The following is a 27,463-nucleotide window of genomic DNA, read 5'->3' as shown; positions in this document are numbered from 1 at the left end:
TTTATTTGTATATGTTAATAAATAATAACAGTCTACGTCCCACTGGTGGGCTAAAAAGCTCTTCTTCTTTTTGATGCGAAGGTTTGGAGTTTTTTCCACCACGCCGATCCGATCCGGATCGGTGGATATTGATGGATTCATTTAATAGAAAAATATTATCCCTCCAACATTATTTTATGAGGATAAAATAAATTGTTTTAAACAACTAGACGTAATGGATGTTAAGGAATAGTGAACTTTCAAGCTCTACGAATAACGCTCAATTTCAATTGACTTCACTATTTAACCCTTTCATAAACTATTTAAAGCGAATCAAAGCGCAAACCGCTTTATTGTGTTAGCGTTGACTTTTGCAACGAGTCCTGTGCAACAAATATAATAATAGTAAAAAAAAAAAAACAAGTAAACCGTTTCTCTATATTTATATCGTATTTTTTTGACTCGAAAAACATTTTTTTCATAAAATTGTTATTCGAAATAACAAATGTGAATTTTGTGTTATATTTAATAGTGCAGGAAGCGATATTTAATATACGGTAAGTAATTAATGTTTTCGATAATAATTTAGTATGTATTGTTTAATCTATCGAGAATCAACACTGTCTTATTTCGGTATGATTCGCTAGCAACCTCATCTAGGTAGCCAGTACGATTGCCGGCACACCTTTGCCTATTTGAATATAAGGGAACGCCGAAGAGCATGTTATTTTTTTTTTAATTGCTAAACTAATATTTTAAAATTAGGAATTTTTAAAAATCGAACTATATTTATGTACAGTCAAGGAGGTGTCATCCAATCTCTTACAATAATAGATAAAGTAATATGATTATCTGCAAACTAGGGTTCGCTAACTCAGTGGCACTTTGCTCGTCGAGTTGTGCGGAACGGATTTTACAAATGGTACGTTCTGTATGAGTTTTATAATTTGAATACACGCTAAGTTTAATTTCAAATAACCAGTTTTAACTGGTTACCAATTTTGAAATATGAATTATTATGAGTCATTAACGATCAACATTTAAGGACGAGTTGAAGATGCTCATAATAAAAATAGACTCCCAAGAATGCGTTGTACTCGTTTAAGTCGAAGGAATCTGCATGACAAATACAATCTTCCTCAATATAGAATCAAAGTAATCTGTACTGAATTGCTTCTATTTCAAATCGTCTTAAATTTAATATATTTTGATGTTATAGATTTTCCTATTGAAGATTTTTACGACATTAACGTGTGCACATCCAGTCAACTACTTTAACAGTAGTACTGGTGAAGTCAAAACAACAAATACTTTTAACTAAAATAGAAACTCGTAGGGACTTTATATATTTAACTAGCGACCCGCCCTGGATTCGAACGGGTGCAATGCTGGTACTAAATATACTAGGGAATGCGTTACAATACAAACCGCTATCTTTTAAATCTGTAATATCTTCGAAAATATTTATTCAAATTACATGCTATAAAGGGCCATATTGATCTATATTAAATTCACAATGTATGTGAGGTACATAATTGCATAAGGATAAATGCTGTATGCTTAAAATAGCTTCGAAAATAAGCTATTGTTTCTCGTAAATAGTAAAGGATAAAAATTATTATGGGTTATAAGAATCACTTTTTTGAAGACCTTTTTAAGGTGTACAATACTGTAATACATTATTTTGATCTATCTCGTAGGGTTCAACCAGCATTTATAATGTAAGCGCAAAAAATGTGCTTATTTACGACATCACTTCAGAAACCTCAAAAATTATCAGTGTTTCTCTACTATATTGAGCGTGTATTATACATATAAACGTTCCTTTTGAATCAATCTATCGATTAAAGAAAACCGCATCGAAATCCGTTGTGTAATTTTAAAGATCTAAGCATGCATAGGGACAGACAGCGGTAAGCGACTTTGTTTTATACTATGTAGTGAAGATTAAATATAAAGATCTTAACGTAGCTTCGTATTTGCGTAACGACTCAACACTTTCTATGCGAAAACAACATCATAAACAATGTAACGGATGGTGACAAAACAAATGGGCTGAGTTCTAGAAGAAAATAATGGCCGCATAATGTCCCGAAACACTGAAAACCTTAGAATATACGGGGACAGAAGTGGCAACAATCTAACAATCACTTTTCTATATAGAAACTAAAATGTATTTCAATAGGTTTTTTTTATCGGCGCATTGTCATTTTAACATTTTTTATGAACTACTATTCATAAATCATTTTAATTTGAAAATTATTTTGTAATAACAAAAAACATTATAATGTTATAACAGTTTATGATGGCACTAACTGCCGTCCGAGCTTCGTGTTGTAAAATTGTATATTGAAAGATATTTTCAAAATATATTTCTTAGCTGATACTTACGTTACGAAATGAGCCTATGTAACAAATATCAGCTTTCAAGATTGAGTCTTGCGTGGCTGCGAATAAAGCTGTGATTTGTGATAATAGTCAGCCGGTACAAACAATTGAATAAATATATACATACATTGAACTTATACATAATAATATACTAATACTCTAAATGCTTTATAATTGCGTCATCTTTTTATTGGTTTATATTAAATCGAAAGTAAATACATTGAAATCAAATATTAATGACTTCTCACTCTATGTTTAACCGCAAATGTCAAACGCGGCATATTAATAATACATCTGTTTTGATTACCGGAATAAATATTCAACAGTAAACGTTACCACATGAAAACACACGTACACAAATTCGACACTTAAATATCGGAGATGGAACATACGGGTCATACTTTTATACTTTCTGACATTTGCTAATTTCAGCTGTCAAACACTACTTCGATTGCTAGCAACGAAACGTCAGAAAAACGTCTAGTTATAATAATATTATATATAAAGACACAACCGGTAGGATGGTCTCATCAAAACTCATCATGGTTATTGTACATATGCGCGCAATTAAAAAAAAATCTATTAAACAAGTCATTTTCTATATCAAATATAAAAAAATACATGTGCGCCTTGGGACGCCCGAAATGTGACAACTTAAATTAATCTAAGTTGAACTATTTAATATTTAAATTGTTTTACTTGAGAAATGTTTAGGTTATCACTTAAATTTTATGTATATTCATATGTAAAAGGAGTTTTATTAATAAAATCTTTTTTTGATTATAAAATATTTTAGTTACAGTTCTTGAATATGTACATAAGAATTTTGTGTATGTACAATGTACATACTAGAATTTTAACTAAGAATGTATAAGAGAAAGGGAAGCCAGACAGACGGCGCCGTACGTACGTAACGCGTTACGTAACGAAGCGGTGTACCCTTCAATATCAAGTTATCACTTCAAAAATTGTAATCTTTCAGTAACATTTATTACCGAACATATTAAATCTAGCTTCTAATAAGTAATTAAATAGTTATCGAATTGACTTTGGCATGACACTTGTGACATTCTAATTTTTTCTCAATCAAAATGCCGGCCTCACTACTATAGATGCTCCTTTAGAGTGCCAGTAACCGAACACTCTTTTCGTAGACATGCCATACTTCATACTCATACTTTTTTTAGTGTAATTAGGCAGACAGGCTCATAAACCACCGAAAGGTAAGTAATCAGCATCACCCATACAAAAGCGTCACCAATCTTTTGAACTAAGGTGATACCGACGAACTGAAACACAAGAATATATAGTATTGCTATTTGGCGGTAGAATATATGATGTGGGTACCATCAATTAACCCAACCAAACGGGAAAATGCTACCACCATGTAAAATTATTAATAATAAGTCACTTCTTCATTTACACATAGTCCAATCGAAAATTTATATTATTCATCATCGATTCATTTTAAGTAGTAAATTTAAATAATTAACAGGTCATAAATAATTCGCTATAGGACTTCTATTTAGACATTTTAATATCGAGGACCAAATTAATTATAAACAAAAGACATAAAGATTACTAACATTAAGGTCATGAACACTGATTTTTAATCCTTAGCAGTCGGTTAGACACGCTATCCACTGTCTCGGTTGTTGGTCTAGATACTTCGAATAATTATCAGGAAACAAACGAAAACTGTCTAGATAATATAAAATAATTTCAAAGGTAAATTTATGCATATTTATTTTGCTAATTATATGGATTTAAAAGATATAATATTGTTGTAAAACTCGTAAAATGACGATACAAAAGTGCTTGTGACATCCTACTTGAATAAAGTATATTTTGATTTTCATTTTGCAAGAATAATGCTAGATCCGTTACACTATTATACGTTGCTGAAAAAGAAACAAGAAGGCATACTATTGAATAGGCTATCTGATTGTAATTAGTTGATCATTAATCTGAGCTAATTACTTATTTCCATATAAATATTTGCAATGTCAGAAATGTATGTCAGAGAATGGGTAATGATAATAAAACTAATTTATAAGTAAATAAAATATATTAAAAATAATAGCAAGTAATAAATTAATTACCATATAAACAGTTCCGAGTACCGATAGTTCCGTGTTCAACTCTGAATCAGTAATGAACTGTTGACATCTGTCGAGTCTTATATAAAGACTTATCATTTGAATCAATTGCATAACCGTGCAATTAAAACGTGCAAAAAAAATAAGATTCGAACTTGATTAAAAATTGTGTATGTAATTTATTATGTCAATCAAAGTTCTTGGAAATACATTGGCCTGTTAACAGGAGACATCGTTTATCCAGATGGGATAACACAATGTCAAAGTTCGAAATCTTTATAGAATATAGATGCGTTAAACTTGCTTATCGATAACCAAAAAATCAACCACTGTTTCGTCTGTAAGGAAATTATTATTATTAATCCAATATAAACGAATATTTCTTTAATTGATATCAATAAGAGCTGTCCCATTTCCAACGCGTTTTTCTTCTGTCTCGAAAACAAAGATTTTTTTTTTATCATAGAGTAAACTTGCGCTGACTCTTTGGCAGGTCATTTTTCTAACATTATAAAATTCAATATTTCATTTACAAACTTGGCAAAAGACAGATATTAATGTGATTTTCGCAGATGTAGCTTTATTTAACAATATTCTAGTTTCAATAAATCACAAATCAAACATGTCCCGTTTTAAAAAAAAATATTCTTTCCCTTGTAAACGTCAAAATATTTTCTCTTTATAATCTTATCGAGTGGTCATGTTCTTTACTAATTACAAATATCCTTTAGAACAATATAATATTTTAACCTTACGTCATTCAATCAAAACAAACCGATAAGTTTTTGGAAAGAATTTCTTCTACACGGCTCACTATCAACTATTAGAAATCGTCACGTAAGGAAAATGCACTATGCGACTTCCAGGTGAGTTTACCCTGGACAAAAGACATTTTCACTGCACTTTTTACTATATACAGCCGCATATAATATAATTTAAATTTAGATTTTTTGTTATTGTTTTAATTCAGACGGGATTTTGAATAAAAATTTCGTCGTTTTCATTTAATTATTCTCATCCTTAATTATTTCATTGTATCCGTTATAGTATATATAATTCCGAATAATAAGGAAATGACGCGCTCGAAATGTGGTGCTGGCCTAAAATGTTAGGTATCAGGTGGACAGCTCGCCGCACAAACGAATCAATCTTGAACCAGCTAAAGATTAAGACATGTCTCTTCACCAATACTACTCAACACGTACTTCGTTTCTTTGGCCATGTGGCTAGACAGGAAGACAGCTTGGAAAAACTTATAATGGTCGGCCACTTGGAGGGGATGAGAGGTAGAGGAAGAGCGCCGTCCCGGTGGATAAACACAGTAAAGGCGTCTACAAGATCCAGTGCCCAGGCTTGCCTACGAATGGCACAGAATAGGAATGCCTAGAGGAAGGTGGAGCGAAGTGTATAGGAGAGTATATACACACGGTGGTCACGACCCTCAGTAATGAGGAAACGACTAGGAAGAAGAAGAAGAAGAATAAGGCAATTATTCGGAAGTCACAAATTAAGTGAAAATTTCATTGCTAAGTTTGTTATAGTAGTATCAAGGTGGTACAGTTACTTTTAGGTCATAAACCGATTCGATCCGTCTGATCTCTAGTTACGTTTACAGTTACATACTATGGTTTAAGTAAACGAAATCGTATTTACTTATATATTATTAATTGAACACTGAAGTTATTAAAATATAATGATGCATTTTAAAAGATTTCTGTTTCAATGAATTCCAGTAATGATTATTAAATATTTAAACAGTTCACGAAAATACGCGTTCTGATAACACGCATCATAATCCGATTTTCATAGTGATAGTCATTTGCTTTGCACAAGCTATTAATAATATTTTAATTTATATATCAATTAATAATTACATATAAATATGTGATCATGTTCCATTAATGCCACAGGAATTTTTAAATTGGAAATTTCTTAACAATCGAATCTATTTATTTTTCAAAACACGACTCAGGGCGTCGCCATTAACCTCCAGACATTGTGTGAACCTAAACCCATTTTTATATTTATAGTTGGATATTTTGAGAAAATATATTATCATTATTTTTGGAGGTAGGACTTTGTGCAAGCTCTCATCAGATATTCTACCGCCAAACAGCAGTAATCAATATTGTTGTGTTCCGGTTTGAAGGGTGAGTGAGACAGTGTAACTACAGGCACAAGGGACGTAGCATCTTGGTTTCCAAGGTTGGTTGATATTTCTTACAACGCCATTTTCTATGGGCGGTGGTGACCACTTACCATCAGATGGCCCATTTGCTCGTCCGCCTAAGGACATCATAAAAAAAAATTTTTTTTGGTCTGTAATTAATTATAATTTATTGAGAGTTTAACTTCAACACCATCTAAAGCTAAGCCAAGTTGTTTTGTTTTTCTGTACAACGTGTTTAGTTGAACCATCGCCATCAGATATTCTACAGCCTGACTTTATAGACGTTAAAAATACTGCATGTCAAATTCACATATAATCATATTCTACGACTGAACTATATTGGCCGTTTCAATTATTTTTGACGCTAAAAATAATTGCCACTGCATTCTATCCTTTCAAAAAATAAAACAATAATATCAAATGCATTTGTCAATTTGCAAAATAATCCAGTTTAGTTAAATTTAGTGATGTTTTTATTTATTATCTCGAACTCATTATTTCCCAAGGGCTTCACTAAACAACAGACTTAAGCTTGACAGTCAACTCCACAATCACCGTTACTTCAATCAAAGACCGAAAGATTGTACTGTCAACCCTAAATAGGAACCCTTAATAAACCGAATGACGTTTTGACACGCTATTGCCATTAAAACATACATTTTAAATGTTATCATCATAATAAATATTTAACATTTCTTTATATTCAAATTGATCTCTTATGCATAATTTATGTTATATTTTATAATTGAATAGGTGTGTTTTTTTTTTTGTAGATAATAATTCTATATTAGCAATGGCGCTTGAAATAGAAGTTTAGACCGTAGGTTTGATTGTATCTTTCAGATTGATATATATTGCTCTCTTAGCTTAATTTCTTTTCTTAATAATAATCTAAAATTATTCTTTTCAGATTCAAATTAAGATTATTATTGTGGAATTGTAAAATATATATATTTTTTATTTTTATTATTGAATTATTAATTTTCTCTAGCAATTAATTAACAGAACACTGGTCAACAGAGATTATTTTCATTAGCACTCCAAAATTGAAGATCCCGTTATGCCCCTATGGGCCTTTAATTTTACTAACGTGAGAGATATTAGTGACCGTGTGAAACCCCAAGATAATATACGTCTATATACTATTCGGGTTATATAATCAAATAAGAAATGAAAAAAGGTGCTTAATTTTTAGTGGAACTTTCTCAATCCAGAAAGGTTTATAATTTTTTCAATTGTTTCTGTAAAGAGATTCGATCAACCGTCTGCAGTAGAAGAGATTATATCTATTAAATCAAAAGTTCTCATTATTTATCTACAAATTTCAATGACTTTTGACAGTTACTTCTTTACGTGTTTATATTTAACATATGTATGTATAGGTATGTACCCAACGTATTAACGACTATATCGCTCTATAGGCCTTAAGATTTTACCTTTAAATTTGAGTATTTCGGTCTTCGAATGACGTCTTTGGGTATCTCGTATAAAATCGCACCTTGTTAGTGCTTTTATTTATGTAATAGGTAGGGAGTCGGGCAAATCAGCCAAATTATAGTAAGTGGTCACTACTGCCCAAAGACATTGATGGCCTAAGAAATATTAATCATTCCTTATATTATCATCGCGCCACCAAACCTGGAAAATAATACGTTACGTCTGGCTCATTCGTCCTCAAAACTGGAACACAACAATACTAATTACTTAGTATTGTTGTGTTCCAGTTTTCCAGGTTTCCAGTCGAATATCTAATAAATACGTGGTACTTACCCAATGCCCTGCAACCAATTTGAATTACTTATATTATTTTTGCTAAGCCATTCCTGTTTTTGGGACATACTTATACGATATGATTCACTTTGTATTGCTTGAATTAACTTTAATGCAGATAACGAACGATGAGTAAATCGTACAACTATTCAAGTGCCATATTGACATTATTATCGTATCTTTAATAATAAATTACTGTCACTAAAATTATACACGGATATGTTTACGTTGAAGTTAAATTCCAGGAAAATCAAAAGGAGATCGATAACATTTTATTTTAAGTGACTTTTAATATTTTTTATTGACTCTTATCGGACAGAACACATCACTATTTTTATAATGCTGGCCTTATTAAATAGACATACATAAATCTGAGTCGAAGTAAAGGTGCTTTAAATTCGAATATTCTTTATTATTAATACGTTGTTACTACCAGGAATTGGCCAATCCCGTTAAAGTTGACATTACCAAAATTCCTTTCTTAGCAAGCGTCTATATCACGAAAAGACTATGCTTAATTTCAAGTCAAATGGACCTGTAGTTTCGGGGATCATGATCTCATGGGGGTATTTCGCTAGTGTAGACATTATTAATAAAATTATAACAAATTCATTATGCCCTAATCTCAAAGAGTGAGATCTGGCTTAGGCCAGCAAAAGGACATTGCAGGCTGTTACTTAAATTGAATCAAAATATAATGCGTATGTCTTAAATAATATTATGAAAGCACAAATTGCAAAACTACTGAACCGATTTTGATGAAATTTGATATGAAACAAGCGTGAGCCACAAGGAAAGAGGTTACTTTTTATATAAACCTATAACCTACGACTCACTCCTATCACGTGGGCGTAAACTGATTGCTTATAAATTTAGAATTTTACCAAAGTATATACTTTGTAAGACATAACAAATCGATTTCTTAAATTAAATGGTTTTATTTATGCGTTTCATCAAATAGCATATTCAATGTTTGAATTGTTTCACATTGATCTCTTACTTTGTCTACAAGTACGAAGGTATTAACTTTGACCAACAAAGTTTCAAGACTGGTCAGTCTCAGTACAACATTGTTTTGTCTTATTTCAAAGACTAACATTTAACGCTAGTTAGTAATTAACGAATACGTACCTAAACTAACAAATGATCTATCTTAGATAGCTATTAATTTATTTTGAACTTTAGTATAATGTAATAAGATCTATTTTGCAAGAAACATTAGAGAGGAAATTGCTATTTAATAAATTAATTATTACCGAGGTCGAATAAGGTAAAGGTGATTATTGTTTATCGTACCTTTGTTAATGAATGATTAATTTCAATAGCAAATAGTCATTTAATATTATATCGTATTCGTTATCGTGTCAAGTACCTTTATGTTAACTGAACTACACTTGGTGTTCGGCGATAGTTCTTGATATGTCAAAACTAATAAAATATTAAATGAAATGATTTCATTAATTCGTAAATTAAGATATTCTAGACCTTTTTTTCATAATAAAATTTCGAAAAAAGAATTTAATGTTTTCTACGTTACGTAATGAAAATGTGCTTCTTCAATTTCAAGTCTCTATGTCTTGTTGTTTAACCCGTACGTTGATGGTGGGTCCTCGAAGTCATTGAAACATCTATTGGCGCGCCTTTTAAAACCAACTTGTATGCAATGATAGCAAATTTCATGACGTTCTTTTTGTTATCATGCAAAATGACGTATTATGCAATTGTCCCCCACTGTCGCCATTATAAATGTAATATTTACTATATTAATATAATTCAATAACATTAAGTGCTTAAATATATATACAAATGTGATTTAAAAATAGTTACTGTATAAATTTTGACCGGAATGGTGGCAAGAATGCTAGCAGCATTTCCCCGTTGAATCGCAATTCCGATCCTCTGGGCTAAAAACGAACCAGCCCTCCTGGCATCAGCCAAGTGTTTCGATCACTAATGGGACAAAAAAGTAATTTGACATAAGACGCGAATATTTAGAATCCTTTTTTTTGCTTCAGCTTTCTCCGCAGCGGCACCGGCGCTTAACGTTATTCTATAATTCTAATTTTTTAATTTTAATTAATATTTTTTTATTTATATAGATACTTTTGTTTAATTATTATGAATTATTTCAAAAGTCTTTTCGATTCATTTCGATGTTTCACGTCTGCTGTGCGTATCGTGATGTCTATATTTTTGCCATATATCTGTGCCCTGTTATTTAACCACTGTTAAATTAGATTTATACTTGATTCGCACAATTTGCTATATTTGAATATAACTGACGTTAATTGTATCAGTTTAAATATTTATAATGAAATAAAAATTAACACGAAACTCACTGTCAGACCGTGATATTATGTGACACTATTTTTTACTTTTTAATACAGTCTATATATATATTTATATGTATTCGAGGTAGACTTAGGGATGGCTCTGGGATGTTTTTATTTATTCGTTATTGTTATTACAAATTAAATACTGTATTCAATTTCAACAAATTCATATCAAAAATTTTTAATAATATCAAAATTCTTCATTGTAATATTCGTTTATAATCTGATAGTAAAAAAAAAACAATACAAAAATACGTTGTATACATGCGAACTCGGCGTGGGACAATAAGTAAACATATTATAATTATAACAATAATACTTTATAAAAAATCACAATGCAAAGTTGAATTCTCAATAATATCATAATGATAATTATCATAAATTATGTTAAAAAAAATGATAATACAAAAAATCGGATTCTGAAATAGTTTTAGAATTTTATGATGTAGGTGAGCAGACGAGTAAATACGGGCCATCTGATGGTAAGTGGTCACCGCTGTTCATAAACAACGGCACTTAATCACCATCGTCAATGGACCACCAACCTTGGGAACTAATATGTTACGTCGATTTAGCTTGTAGCTACACTAGCTCATTCAATCTCCAAGCCGGACAACAATACAGACTACTACTGCTTAGCAATAGAATATCTGACGAATGTGTGGTACCTATTCTATATCATTGTCTAGAACAATTCCAGACTAATATATATATAATTAGATGGCCCAGTGGTTAGAACGCGTGCATCTTAACCGATGATTTCGGGTTCAAACCCAGGCAGGCACCACTGAGTTTTCATGTCCTTAATTTGTGTTTATAATTCATCTCGTGCTCGGTGGTGAAGGAAAACATCGTGAGGAAACCTACATGTGTCTAATTTCAACGAAATTCTGCCACATGTGTATTCCACCAACCCGCATTGGAGCAGCGTGGTGGAATACGCTCCATACCTTCTCCTCAATAGGAGAGGAGGCCTTAGCCCAGCAGTGGGAAATTTACAGGCTGATTATGTTATGTTTTTATTTTTTTATGTTTATATATTTAATTTGATGTTCAATCTGATTTCGACCAAGGCAATTACCAACATGGAATTCACTAAATTACTTTGTGAATTAATTTATTAATTAAGTTAATTCTATGTTGATAATTACCTTGGTCGAATAACGATACAATTTCTGTTCGTCGTTACAAACATCAATAGTCATAAATTCTTAGTTTCTAAGTTAAGCAACGCTTCAACTCTGTAAAGAATAGTTATCTTACAGCGCCAATTTCTATGGGTAGTATAACTACTCAAGCTCGTTTGGTAGAGAGCTTGGTGAGGCGTATTATATTAGAGCTAATACAGGCGCTCTCTTAACTTCTTCCTTCTCATAGTCTATGACACTCCTACTTTTCTAACTGCCGGCAGCTACTGAAAAATTAATTTTTCCGAACCTAGATTCGAAGCCAGGACCTCGAAATTGTAGCTACCCAATAGACTAGCGCGGCATTTCAAATGAATAAACGAACACAATTATACAAAGTTAACGCATTGCATAATATTTAGTTTGCGCTTCATTATATGCGTTCACGCATCGCGTTCGAAGTTCAGAATGTATTGTAGCATTGACGCCGTATACTCTACACTCTTGTAAGCGAGATAGCGTTGCACGGATGTGTTACAATATAAACGTATGTGTGTGTGTATCAGTTAAATAAATTGGATTTTCAGTGAACTAATTTGGAAGGTACGATTTATTTTTAAATAAAAAATTGACAAAACTATTTTTAAAGATTACATTTTTGTATTTGTAAAACAAGTGATTAAATAACGGATTGTAAAGAAACTTTTATAGTTGTTGTTATTATAAATATGTTTATTTCAAATTAATTCCTCTGTAAAATTATGAATATGTAGCTAATAATTCGTTACGGGGAATTTAAGAGTAATTTTAAACGAAAATAAATAACTCGAAAATGTTCTAGGAATGAAAGTAAATTAATTCAACCCATTAAAATAACCAAAGGAGTCAGTCCGGTAATTGAACCTGTGACTGTAATATTGCTAGACGATCCGTTTACTGTGCGATTGGTGCTTAATTAAAATTAATTAAAAGTAAACATTTTTTAAATTAAACTTAATCGAATCATTAATATCTACCGCTTCTCTATTAACGTTTTTGTATTATTATTGAGATTTACTGACATGATTTATATTGCTACACTACACAAGTATTTTGTGTTATAAGTTAACATTTACTTGTCTTGTTTACACAACAATCGTCGCTGATTCTTTCAAAACATTTTATAGCATATTCCAATCGAAGTAGGAATAAATATAAACAAACCTTAGATTTACGTATTTCATGCGATTTGTAAATAACTCAGCTATATTGTGCAATACTAAGAGATTATGATTAACATGTGTTTATTTACAATACAACACTTAACTACTTATTTCCACATTAATTTTACTTCCATAAATTCCGATAACAGTTTCGTCGACGTTCAAAACGCCATTTTTTCGCGCCATAATGCGAAATGAATATCATAGATTAACCAAGCTCTCGACCAATGATATTGGGTCAATTTGCTGTCAAATGTTGTTTATTTGGCTTTTGTATTCTTATCGTTGGAATACAGTATAGTGAATATTCATAATTTTGTACAACAATATCTGCCAGTTCAATTGTGAGTAATATTCTATCGCCAAACAACAATATGTAGTATTGTTGTGTTCCGGTTTGAAGGATAGTGTGCCAGTGTAACTACAGGCACGAGGGCCATAACATCTTAGCTCTCAAGGTTGATGGCGTATCGGCGATGTAAGGCATAGTTAATATTTCTTGCAGCTATCATCAGGATATAATCAGGAGATCTATTTGCCCTTTGCTCGTTTGCCTTTTATTAATAATCTTACCTTGTAGAATGAATGCATTCTAAATTAATTATTTATTTAAAGTTTTCTTGAGTTACCACAAAGAAAAATGCCGTAAAAGATAATGCTACGCAAATATCCAAAATATACTTATCGAGAGTTATCGTATCAGTTACTTGTCTAGCATATCTTTCTTGGTATTTTTCTGTTAGGTACGTTAAATAAGAAAAAAATTAGGCCGTCACCTGACGCTAAGCAAATGTGGAATATCGTGATTGATGATTGTTGAAATAATTCTTTTTTTTTTTTACATTACATTAACAGCCTGTAAATTTCTCACTGCTGGGCTAAGGACTCCTCTCCCTTCGAGGAAAAGGTTTGAAGCGTATTCCACCACGCTGCTCCAATGCGGATTGGTGGAATACACATGTGGCAGAATTTCGTTGAAATTAGACACATGCAGATTTCCTCACGATGTTTTCCTTCACCGCCGAGCACGAGATGAATTATAAACATAAATTAAGCACATGAAAATTCAGTAGTGCTTGGCTGGGTTTGAATCCGAAATCATCGGTTAAGATGCACGCGTTCTAACCACTGGGCGATGTCGGAAATAATTCATAATAAAAGAGAACCAATAAATACATATGAAGTATCGTTATTATATAGATATGAAGTATGTATACACAGGAACAACCCACATTCCTGATATGAAGGTATAACAGAGTCGTTTGCCGTCACGGCATACGATTCGGTTGAATCCCCAGAGCGACTCAATAGTTTATATATTAATAAACGGACAACACGATCAATATTGCTCGAAAACACCGCAATTATCTATAAAACTTGCATTATTTAGGTTTGATATTAAATATTAGTTATAATCCGACAATAAAACTATCTCTTATAATATTTTATGATGTAATAGAAATTATTATGTGTTATTACTTAAAAACAAACCTCCGCTCTCTGGTAAAACTACTCCACGATCTACCGGAACTATCGTGGAAATCCAAGCTCTATATTAAAACTATTACGGCCTATATTCCCTTGAAAACGATTAAAATTTTAACTATACCTGACTTACAAAATTGAACATGCAAATTTCATTCTTAGATAGAGGCACGTAGCCGCTCGTTGATCTAGTAAACAAACTTTGCATACTGATAGGGGGGGCGGGTACGTTACAAAGAGGGAATATTGCCTAGTAACCTAGTGATTAAATTAGTCCTAAATAATACCCCAATAGCAAACATGGATGCTATACGAAGTTTACGCTTTCATACGTTGACGAATGCTTTCCGTGACCATCTCGAATCACCTTTGGGTATTAATTACGTTGGTCATCTTCTTCATGGGTACCAACTGACATTTTCGACCGCCAAGTAGATTGCTACTTGGCGGTTGTTGTGTTCCAATTTGAACACAACAAAAACTGGAACACAACAACCGCCAAGTAGATTGCTTCTTTGAAAAATGAGAACCAATGTCACTACAGGCACATGGGATAACTTAGTTCCCAACGTTGGTGTAAATCTTAGTAACCAACGTTGGTGGTGCATTGGCGATATAAGAAATGTTTAAAATTTCTCACGACACCAATGTCCCATCATCTTAGTCGTAGTTATAGCTTTAAATTTAAAATTGCTTCTAAGAAAGAGCCTCATACAAAGTAGGTATATATTAATTTGACTGTTATGAACTATTCTATTTAAAAAATCAAAATGAAAATATTCTTTATTCAAGTAGGCTCATAGAAGAACTTTTGGATCGTCATGTTACCACTGGTTCGCAAAGTAGATTCTACCGAGAACTGACAAGAAACTCAGTATCAACTCTTTTCCACCATTCCGATTACAGAGTATGTCAGTAAAGTACAATTAAATTTTTATATGTCCTATCTAGAAATCGATTAATACTAAGTCCACGTTAATTTGTCTTTAGATATAATCTTGTATTGAATAACTCGCTTTATTTTTCAATGTTTTTTGATAAAAGCTTATTTAAAAGAATACTTATAAACACAAACGGTATGTCACGAAAACACACAGATTAAAACGTATATTGAAAATTTTGTCTGTCATAGACCACATCGCTGTTCAAGTGAAATTCATTGTGTGCAATAGAGTATACTGTGAAATAACTTATTTATAAATAAACCGCGACTCGTGCGGGCCTAATGTCGGGTTATTATATGTAGGGTTGTAAGCGAATTCAATTTTTAATACTAAGTCCGTAACGATCGTATCTCGATACGGTAAATGTGGAATTCGATTATTTGGTTCGATATTTGAAAAAAATTATCTCCATTCACATTCATTGACACTATAAAGAACTTAAATTAAAAAAATAATAACACGTAATTATCTCACATCTAAGGCGTCATCTGCGTTTTGACAAGAAGTTTAGGAGCTTCTTCTCAATCTTCTCTTTTCCGCTTTTCTGCTTCAACACATTTTCTTGCAATGTTTTCTTTCACCGGTCATAATAAAAATAAGTAAAAGACATGAAAATTCATTATTTTATTTAGGCTGTAATGCATAATCTTCTGTTAAGATTCAAGTGTTCTTATTATCAATGGTAACGCTAAAACATATTTTTTTATTACGGTAATGTCTATCTGAATATTTGAACCGATGTATATATTTCTTCTGAAATATATTTTTGAGACATACTTAAGTATACATTTCAGAATGTCTCACAAAACAATAGATGACATTCTTAAAACGACCGGTGATTGAAAATAATGATCGTGTAGGCGATACCTTGCTAGATTTCGTGTGGGTTCGACGAACGAACGAACAATTTAGCTAACTGGGAATAAGAGATTTTGAACAAAACATTCACATGTAACAGACCTTAAAGTATTTCAAAGTCACACAGTCGTAATACAATATAATTGTTCTGATAAGATAAAATCTGACTTCGAAAATGCCTGATTATTAAAATAAAAACTTAACATTCGAATACCAATAAAATTTAGTGGGGACTAACTTAGGACTACATATAAAACCCAACGTTAAAATTATGAATTAAAATTACATGAACATACAAAATATATCTAAGAATTGATTAGCTCCTATTTGAAGTCAGTTCAAAATTAAGTACTATTACTAAGTACGACAAATGATTCCGTGAGTGATCTTGACCTTTTAAATAATCATCTAATATATATTTTTTTATTTGTTTCAACAATAAGTTAACTAATTTATCAAAATTAAAAATATGCATTTATTTTGTGATTATAACAATACAACTATTATCTATCAATAAAGAAGAATTAACAGATACCAAGAAGTTAAAGCGAAGGAAAGATAGAGAAATACGAATTCACGTAAAATAACACGAATGGATATCTCCATCATTACATCATTCACTTGGATCAGATACAAGATCCCACTATATGTTTAAGTCCTCTCCGAAACACGGGAATGCATCACTACCAATTTCCTAACACAAAATTGAACTTATTTATTTATTTATTTATTTAAAAGGTACATCAACATCACACATATTCAGCACTTATAAATAACAGATAAAACAAGAGAAAAAAAATTAGGACCTGATATGAGTGACAATTACAGATGTACACAAAATAAAACTAAATAAAACATTAGTGATATCAAATTACAAGGCAATTGCATAACTCTAGTTTAACGTTTAGATATTTTGTTTATTAGTAATATTTCTGCCATAGATTTTTGAAGATTAAAAACGTGGAATGGTTGAAATAAGTAAGCATTTATTTGAGAGTACGTGCAGAGATGTTCACTGTAGCGTCCTCCTCCATCCTTGGAGCAGAAGCTGTTGGACGTCATCATTTTCAACGTATGGAAATTCCTTAGTTGGGAGCGCTAAATTTTATCTCATTGTACATTTGGTGAGTTCATTAGTTACTTAATCATCGTTGATAATTAGAATGATTAGAATATATGATGAAAGATGTAACGCAGCACCTTAGTGTTATTACAGATTTATCTTGTTAATGTTAATGTCGCTGTCGTGCTAATAATTTACCTCTTAAGTATAAATAGAAATATTATTTCCCAAAATATTTGTTATTTAATAAAAAAAATGTTTTTAGACTAACGTATATATCGTATAATACAAGCAATTTTTCTTTATAAACTTCAAACAATTCTGTACAGAAAATTATAGAATTATTGCAATTGGACGTTACGAACGTCGGGTATTCCCCATCAAATTAACTTAAAATTGTCGGACGCTTGTAATAACACCATTTTGCAGGCACAAAACTTAATGAAGGGCAAGAAAATGCTGAAGAGAAAGGAGTTAATGAAGGCCGGCGAGTATTACGTGCGATCAACCCTTTTGGGTGCTCTTATAAGCGGGACTTGTGTCAGCTTCGGATGTTTGTTGAGGTTAGTACACAATAATTCCTTTAATTTAGATTGTAAATGCCGGCTGACGATAAAATGCAGACAAATTGACATAGCCTCGATCTATATTATAGATAACAAATCTAAAGCACAAATTACTCCCATACTAAAGCTATATTAAAGATTTACACTTTGAGAATCGGTAAAATTTAATAAAATTTAATGGTCGGGGAGAAAACGACGAAAATAGAGAAAAAAGTAAATTTTTTGCCTTGCGGGAGTAATAACTTGCAAAATATTAATGTTATAAAAAAAAGTTTCAAATAAAAAAGTTAATAAATTTCATTTAGAAGAGAAAAGGTCTCTACAATTTTTTGCCTAACACTGATATATCTCGAGATATCGAATTAAACGCGTTTCCATCTAAATGACCTTGAGCTTATCTCAGTACAACCCCTCAAATTGGAATTTATACTCAGAATACACCCCCCTATCGACCCTTAAAATCCCCAAAGTGTGTTCGTTCAAGTTTTTTTAACCCATTTTTAGCCACAATTTGACTGGACTAAAAGTTTTTGAGCAAACTTCACTAAACTGCTCCAATCCCGGTTGGTGGCAATACTGCTTAATTTGATCTCGAAAGTAGTGGCTTTAGAATTGTAAATAATTGCAAAACATTAAAAACATTTTCCGTTCTTTTTTTTCGTCAAACAAACACTGTAATGCTATACATTGAATACATGGAAATACTATAAATAAATATATTTTTTAATTCTTTTAAAGGTTTATTAATAATTGATTTAATTTGGCGCAGTAGTCAGAACTGAACATTTTTCTTTCGTAGAATTTAATTGGTTAATGCCATGATCGCGCTAGTTTAAACCAGATCTTACCGGTTTTTATACAGGATGATTGCTATCTGACCTCTCTTACTCCTAATGGACAAACTACATTGGATAACATTATATATCCTACTAAGGCTTAATTATGAACCAAGAACAACTATGAACTAATAGCACTATAATACTGTATCTTATAGGTATATATGTTCAATTTAAAAATACATTTCATTCAATGCAATTCCGACGACAAAACATGTCCGACGCTTAACAAAAATATATCATATTACATACATCGCAAAGGACATTTTGACGATATCAGTACATAATCATAATCAGCCTGTAAATTTCCCAATGCTGGGCTAAGGCCTCCTCTCCCGTTGAGGAGAAGGTATGGAGCATATTCCACCACGCTGCTCCAATGCGGGTTGGTGGAATACACATGTGGCAGAATTTCGTTGAAATTAGACACATGCAGGTTTCCTCACGATGTTTTCCTTCACCGCCGAGCACGAGATGAATTATAAACAAATTAAGCACATGTAAATTCAGTGGTGCCTGCCTGGGTTTGAACCCGAAATCATCAGTTAAGATGCACGCGTTCTAACCACTGGGCCATCTCGGCTCAACGATATCAGTAGTAGTAGTATTATATTAGTTTCTTAGTATTTTACGGCCTTTCTATCCGTGTTATTCCAGTTTTCATCAATTAAATATTACGTAATAATCTTTTGGTTTTATCAATTATTTATTAAACAAAACGTGATTTTAATATTGTGTCATGTCAACTTCGCCCTAATAATAGTTTCCTTTATTTTTAAAGATAGTAGTATAATATAAGTATTATTTTTTTATTATAACAAATTACTATGATTAAATATTTCTAAAGACTTCGGAAAGTCGAAGTACAACATTATCCACACTAGACTGCGGATAACGGATGATTTGTATTTTTTTTCTTTATTTAAAAAAACCTTTAAATTACATTAACATTAAAATAGCACATTGGTATCATGACCATTTTCATGAAAATATATAGAGTTCATTAAAATAATATTCTGAAAACATTTATTACTGAAAAAGTTGGAGCTTTTTTTTAGTTGGTCGTCAGATGCTAGGTATAAAAAATAGCCTATGTTCTCTCTAAAGTTCATGCTTGCTTCATAGCAAAATTTAATCAAATTTGGTTCAGCAGCTTGGCCGCGAAAGAACAACAGACATAGTTACTTTCGCATTTATAATATTAGAGTAGACATTTATTTATGTTTTGCCTCTTAAAAAAATATCATATTTTTTTCTTCAAGCTCTTTGTTATTCAAAGTATCGATACATTCCGAATAAATTGGAACACTCATTCTGAAACAGACATTCGTCTGCCCATGTCAAAGGTCCGTTTCGATCTGAAATCGAACTGGCAACTGAAATATCCTTTGTTTCAAATATTGCTATATGTAGCTTTTTACATAAATAATATAATTATTAGTCATTGTTGTTTGAATTAGTGGCTCTATTACAAAGCGTGTGTTGATTATTTACATTTTTTTTTTCTTTAAAAGAATCATAGCAATGCCCCAAATTAATTAAGGAATTACTAATATTCTTATATACCCCTTCTTTTAAGCTTATCGCTTGTGTCAGGAGTGGATATGGCAATAGCCCAAGGAGTCAGGATCGATCCTGCGACTTTTTACATCGCTAGGCGGCCCGTAAACCATTGCGCTATTGACGCTTATTATTTACATATACATTAAATTACTTGTTGTGGATAGGGCTCTGTACAAGCCCGTCTGGGTAGGTATTATCAGATAATCTACCGTCAAACAGCAGTACTTATTGCGATGTGAACGGTGAACGAAGTCACAAGGGACATAACATCTTAGCTCCTAAAGTTAGTGTGATGTCATGAATGGTTAATAATACTTACAGCTCAAATTTCGAGTGCTGGTTAGTTATCATCAAGTGACCCATTTGCTCATTAGCATACCTATAACGTAATATATGTAATGAATGTATGTTATACAATAAGGTAATTCAAAAAGTTCTGAGAAACAAGATATAGAAATATGTAAATATATATTTAAATAATATCAAACTTATAAACCATAGTAGAATTCCTACATAGCAAAACTTTTTGCTGGAAATTATGAAAGTTCGATTATTATAATTTTAATAAATAAATACAATTTATGTTGTGCTCGACGGTGAAGAAAAACATCGTGAGGAAACCTGTACGTCGCAGATAAGAATTTGCCATGCATGTACATACATCCACGAGCCTGCTTTTAAGCAGCGAGCTTAATCCAAACATTACCCTCAAAAGGGACACGTGACCTGCCCAACAGTGGACATTAACATCTTGTTACTTTACTTACTTTTTTACTATAATTATTTTCTACTTCTGAAATAATTACTTTAAAAAGATTTCACTTCAAATCTCTTCACACATCCTTAAAAAAATTCAAGTACAAACATTGTGTTCATAAAATAATTAATCAGTATGAACAATTTGACAAATCATCCCGTCTGTTCGTGCAGTTCGTCAATGTTAATTATTTACCTAAGCATTACAATTCATTATTCTACTAATTATAAAACAGCATAGTTGCTGATATTACAATGCTGTTGTTCCACTGAACGATTGAAAGTGTGAATTACTCATTCAGAACGGACGTGCTGTGTAACTCTTAATTTCATCATAAACACCTCGCGTATTTTGTTATTTTACTTACGCAAATGTTGGAATATTTTTTAATGTGGCATTTGTAATGAGATGTGTCGTGGGAAGTTGCTTTCAGTTTATAATTTGACGTATTTATTAATAAATAATACATTTCTATATTAAGAACGTTTGAGACTATATAAATGACAAGATAAAAAAATGTTATTAAAAATCCCATGTGAATCCCGAAGAGAGTCTCTTGCTCCAAGATTATAAATAGACCGGATTGCTCTCTTTTGTAAAATTAAAACAGATTAAATATATGCAGCGTTACAAAGTAATATGCCATATGACATAATACTGTGAAAATAAGCAATATACACTAGACGAGCGGTATCAATATCAGTTAGTTGTCTAACTTTTCTAACCGCGTATGCTGCGGAGCTGAGTCTTCCTGTCGGTGACGATAAATGAGGACTCCACTGAAGTCTGGAATACAATGCTCTTCTTAAAAACACCGTAGTATCGGCTACATCAAGACGGCCACCGTTTAAAGATATATTATAATTTTGCTTTCTGCTTTTCTTTGCGTAGGGTAAAAACTACAGTTTGTTTCTTGAGCATTCAAAACTAAATTATTTACTGTAAACCAATCGTGTATCTGTGATAATGCCCGATTTCCTGTTACAAATGAAAAGTAAAAATTTATTACAGATGGATTCTCGGAAAGCAATTCACGTATTACACCTATTTCTTGATTCCCAACACGATAAACGGCCTTTTCATACTCTTAGAGCCCCCGAAGAGAAGAGGTCTAGTCATAAATTTATTTTGTAATCTGGTAAGTTGCTTTATAAACTATGTTACCGTACTTTTAGCTTACATCTTTATTTTTGGCTCTTTGAATTCAATTTTTTTTTATTATTTGAATTTAGAACGTTGAACGTAGAAGTTTAATCGTGTTCTAATTTCAAACTGATATGCATGTCATCGATGCGTAGACGTAAACACGTGAACTACATTTGTTTTATGAAATACGAAAGTGCACGGAAAAATGGGGTACCATATGGTAACTGGTTAGCAAACCCATATAGTCCCAAGTATTCCTGACTGGCGGTAGAACATATGAAGAGTGAGTGCTACCTACCCAGACAGCTTACACACGCCCAAGTAAATCTATATCCACGACGATGATATCCTCCGAAACAGCTTTGATCGCTGTGGCCTTTATCAAATGACAGTAATTTATTGCCCAGGACATATTTTAGTGCACAAGTGAGTGTCAAATAGATGCACAAATTATTCCCTAAGTCTCTTCATTCAATGCACAGCGAACCCACAAGACTAGAGAGAACTCAGATTCAGGACGTATCTTTACGTACTTTTCAAGGTTGTTGAGAAGTTTTCGACAGAAAAATCGAGCGACTTTTGACAGAATCTCGGCCTACAGCCTTATAAGCTAGACCAACGAGTATATTATCTACACGTAGATTATAATACAAGAAAATATAAAAGTTTATGTTGTAAAATTTAAGTAAAATTACCGTTATTATATTTTTCAGGCAATCGAATATTGGATGCGTACACTTGAAGTTAATAAAATGATATCCTTGACAAAATCAAAACAAACGTTTTTGTTTATGACCGGTAGCGCTCTCCTCTTCTATCTTATGCGGTTAGAAGGTGATAGAACTAAAAGGACCCCACTATTGTGGTAAGTTAGATTATTTTTATATAAAAGCAATTTTATAGCATTTATGCTAAAATCCAAATTAACATTTATGGATGTATGTTTTAAATACTCTACTTGAAGAGTATTCGTATAAGCTTTTTGTATAATATGATTAAATTGGTTTTTGGGCATAACCCAATCTGTACATTACCTTACATTAACAGCCTGTAATTTTCCCACTGCTGGGCTAAGGCCTCCTCTACCTTCGAGGAGAAGGAATATTACACCACGCTGCTCCAATGCGGGTTGGTGGAATACACATGTGGAAGAATTTCGTTGAAATTTATAATAATATATATTACCGTCGAGCACGTGATCAATTATAAACACAAATTAAGCACACGAAAATTCAGTGACGCCTGGGTTTGAACCCGCAATCATCGATTAAGATGCACGCGTTCTAACCATTGGGCCATCTCGGCTCCTACCTAATCTTTATTATGTCCTCTTAATTTTGTTTTAGGCTTTTTACGCCTGAAAAAGTAAGACGGAAAACAGACGAATCAAAGGATGTATGTCCCCACACTGGGCCATGTAGCCGACATATTTTGAAGGTAAAATACATATTGAAAAAGAGATTATGCAAGAATATTTTAGAAATCAATCAAATCAAAGCAAATCAAAAATCTTTATTCAATATAGAAGTGTTTACACTTGCTTATTGATTGTCAAAAATCTACCACCGGTTCGGAATTTAGCACCTCGGACCTGAGAAGAACCGGCGAAAGAAACTCAGCGGGATATTTTTTTTTTTTTCCATTTTCATGTACAATAATAATTATATTTTAGTTATTTGAAACAGCCTGGAGGCGATCATTTCATTCCCAAGGTGTGCAGTGCAGAAATCTTGTAAATTATTTTATTTGTAAACGTATATTAGTATAAGATTTTACTATATTATTTTCTTACTCAAATAACAATTTGCGGAAAAGGCCATAATATAGTTTAGTTAGTTTTTATCGTTTATTTTAAATTTATCGAAAATGCTCTACTGGTGCAATCGGTATATGAAAATGCAATGATAAAAATTATTTTTAGTAAATCACAGCCCGTTAATATTTTTATCGGACTAAAGGCCTCCTCTCATTGATAAGGCTAAAATGCAGCTTGGTGGTTATATATGTAGCAGAATCGCACGCACCATATGCCGATATCCTCACGATAGTTCCTTGACCGCCGAGTACAAGATGAATTATAAACTCAAAATAAAAACATGAAAATTCAATAACGGTTTGATTCAGCCACTGAACCAACTCGGCTCCAAATTTGAAAATATCACGTCATATAATCTAGAACATGATTATTATTATTAATAACACACATTGTTTAATTTCAGGGTGCTTTGACATACTTCGGGGTAGGCTTCGGTTTTACTATCGCAAGGATATTATTACCAAGAATGTCTTCACCATTAAAGGCCCTTTGCAGTTTAAGAAGAAGTCATTTAAACATGGGACTATTCTTCGCTAGCTATATCGGTATTTATAGAGTACGGTCATATTGTTTTACCTTTATATGTATAATAAATGATGATGATAAGTGGTTACCACCACCTCTATACAGTGGAACTGTAAGAAATAGTAACCACCCCTTACCACACCAATGCGCCATTATCTTTGAGAACTAAAATGGTATGGCCCATATGCCTGTAGTACACTAGCTCACTGACCTTTTAGACTTAAATACAACAATAATAAGGTGGTATCTACCACAACAGGCTTGCGCCTAGACTTAATTCATAGCTGACTTTAAGCACACCAAAATAACCTAAAATTCCCTTATGACAGGGAATTCCAATATAATTGCAATACAAATAGTTATTTTAAGTCTCAATAACTCAATACCTCGTGATGTGAAAGCCAAAAGGTCAAACCTGATTCCTTGTTTTGTGGTAATCATGTATCTCAAATTATACGCTTTACGGTAACGGAGAAAATAGGAATATTAGTAATTTGTTTACTTCTCTTCGAAATTTGAAATATTTAAAAGAAGGGTTACATAAAATTTATTATAAAACTTATTTTTTATTAATTAATGTAGATACGGGAAGTCAATTTTTGCTATATTTTAGTCGCACAAAATGTTTTCGAAAGCCTTTATCTTAATCAGTGTGTAAAATAAAAAATATGAAACAAACTTTTATTTTTATTTCATTGCAGGCTGTGATATGTTATTTATGCCGTAAGCAAGGATATGACTCAGCATTGTACGCGTTACCAGCGGGATATCTCGCTGGATTGTCGTTCTTATTCAAACCGAGTCTCGGGTTTGCTATAGCTTCATTGACAGGCGCTTTTAAGGTAAGATCTTGTTAGAGGTGTACGTGGTTTTTTTGAAGTAGTAAGGCGAAAAGACAAATGGGCCACATGATGGTAAGTGGTCACCACTGCCATAGACATTGGTACCGTAAGAAATGTTAAGGCGGAACACAATGCAGAGGATTGCTGCTAATGTTAGTGGGTGGTACTTAGCAAGACGGTCTTGCACAAAGCCCTACCACCAATACCTTAAAATTTTTTGAACTTTGTCATATTGCATATTGTTGATCTCGACCAATCAGATATTTTGATAACATCATTATATAATGTCTAAAATATTGCTATTGTAATTTTATACCCAATTATTACAGATTTTGTGATACTCTATCGATCGAAGTGTTCAATTGGTTGCCTTATCCCTAGTAAACAATACTCATGAGGAAAAGCTAATGCCCTTTATAAACATCAGGCGTTATTTAAAATAAAAGATTTACCGTAAATCATTATCGAAAAATACTAGCAATTGATTTTCGACAATTACTACAAAAGACAATTATGATATTTAATGTCGGTTTAAAATATTTTACGAGCGCAATACGTCGGTATGAATTATTCATTCGTCTGCTTTCAAATCTTCTACTTTAATTTTAAGACATTTTTTTTTCTTTTAGTTATATGTAACAATTCTTTACGAGAAGAAAGTTTTACCGGAGAACGTACCCTTATCTCTGATGCTGTATTGCTTCTGTCAAGGAATTCTGTTTCACTCGCGCATTATGCATTCGGACGTTTGTCCGCAATATATTTTCAAGGTCATGAATAGTGTTACCAATGGAAGGTAAGTTTTGACGATTACTATTATTTTTTAGAACACAGTGACACAAAATAGACTTAAATCGTCGCTTGAATAAAAAACTAGGGAATGAATTGAATAATATTTTTTGTCCATCAATATCAGTATCAAGCGTCAGTGTATACTTATCCCTTATGTTGTTAGCCTATAAATCTACAGATCCAGAATTCAAATCCTGAACTGTGAATAAATTTAATTTGGTTCGCCAAGAAAATCGCAGTCAATAGCCTAAATTTGAAATGTTACAATATTTCGTGCCTCGGAAAGCCCGTAATTGGTCGTTTAAAAGCTGACCGACTTATGCACAATAATATTATCTCTATTGTAATTGGCTGATCTACTAGGAAATCTCTGAAATATATAAGCCAATCATCGATCATTAATTTTTTTTACAGAACTGAAATAATATTTAATAACTTACTGGAGGTGATCAAAAGTGCAACGTAAGCTAGACTTAATCTTAAAAATGGAAGACTTATTTGCAATTTTAAATCGCTCACAAAGATTGACAGAATGATGGAGAATAATGAAAAATTTATTGATGCAAATTTCAACGTAAAACAAGATATTAAAATATTTACACGAAAATATAGAGCTTTGATTGTGTTATTAAATATAAATATTATTTATAATGTCTACTTCTTTAAAAAACTAAAAATTAAGTTATTGTTTTAGTGACTAACAGTCACATGGAATCAAACTTTAATCTATTTATTGAAATTAATGTCTTTTATAGTGTGATTGGAGTTAGATTATATTATGTAACGGCTACGTCTTTATGATTGCTATCATTGGAGGATTTGATGGTTTTGCTACGAATTTGGTTGTTGTTTGATTTCGTCCTTTCTTTTTCGTTGCATTCCAAGGGTTTACAATGAGAACTTTTTTAACTCCACTTATATTTTTTTCCGGAGCTCTTATAACCCCAGTGGCCAATTTGCATGTCGAGTCACACTAAAAATATAAGAAATTGATACATATATAGTAATACGTATTAACCTAATACTTAAGGAGAGGGTAACTTTTAAGAGTGCCAATAGCATAAAAAATGGTTAAGTGAGCACCTGCAAATGTCTGCATGGGTCACTTTTGAGGATGAGCTCTGGAGTTATTCTACCAAGCCTTTCCTACTAATACTGGTTTGTGGATAGATATTTTGTAGATTTATATCTGATACACGCAG

At 32.2% G+C, this 27,463-nt stretch overlaps 1 protein-coding gene across 3 annotated transcripts; it reads left to right on the top strand.

Moving 5' to 3' along the window:
* Window positions 1-517: 517 nt before the first annotated feature.
* On the top strand, window positions 518-26,857 carry LOC113398484 (transmembrane protein 135-like). Of its 3 annotated transcripts, none has more exons than XM_026637239.2 (10): window positions 518-536; window positions 17,297-17,479; window positions 17,848-17,981; window positions 22,152-22,278; window positions 23,000-23,151; window positions 23,633-23,723; window positions 24,506-24,658; window positions 25,329-25,469; window positions 26,099-26,265; window positions 26,676-26,857. In XM_026637239.2, exons 2-10 carry the CDS (start codon window positions 17,321-17,323, stop codon window positions 26,725-26,727), a joined length of 1,176 nt encoding a protein of 391 aa, XP_026493024.2. In that variant the 5' UTR covers window positions 518-536; window positions 17,297-17,320; the 3' UTR covers window positions 26,728-26,857. The 3 variants fall into 3 exon arrangements, with proteins under 3 accessions (XP_026493024.2, XP_064072603.1, XP_026493023.2); XM_064216533.1 differs by lacking the exon at window positions 518-536 and adding an exon at window positions 782-901; XM_026637238.2 differs by lacking the exon at window positions 518-536 and adding an exon at window positions 12,431-12,469.
* The last annotated feature ends 606 nt before the right edge of the window (window positions 26,858-27,463 follow it).

The sequence above is a fragment of the Vanessa tameamea genome, chromosome 12 (genome assembly GCF_037043105.1).
Source record: "Vanessa tameamea isolate UH-Manoa-2023 chromosome 12, ilVanTame1 primary haplotype, whole genome shotgun sequence".
In the NCBI taxonomy this organism is placed as follows: Eukaryota; Metazoa; Arthropoda; class Insecta; order Lepidoptera; family Nymphalidae; genus Vanessa; species Vanessa tameamea.
Note: the sequence above shows the minus strand (reverse complement) of the source record. Positions and strands in the feature narration are given on the sequence as shown.

Excerpts from the sequence above, each read along its gene's own strand:
- LOC113398484 (XM_026637239.2), top strand. The coding sequence starts at position 17,321 with ATGGTTGAAATAAGTAAGCATTTATTTGAGAGTACGTGCAGAGATGTT. Across the intron at positions 22,279-22,999 it reads TAAATTTATTTTGTAATCTG|GCAATCGAATATTGGATGCG; the intron begins GTAAGTTGCTTT and ends TATATTTTTCAG. Across the intron at positions 25,470-26,098 it reads CATTGACAGGCGCTTTTAAG|TTATATGTAACAATTCTTTA; the intron begins GTAAGATCTTGT and ends TTTTTCTTTTAG.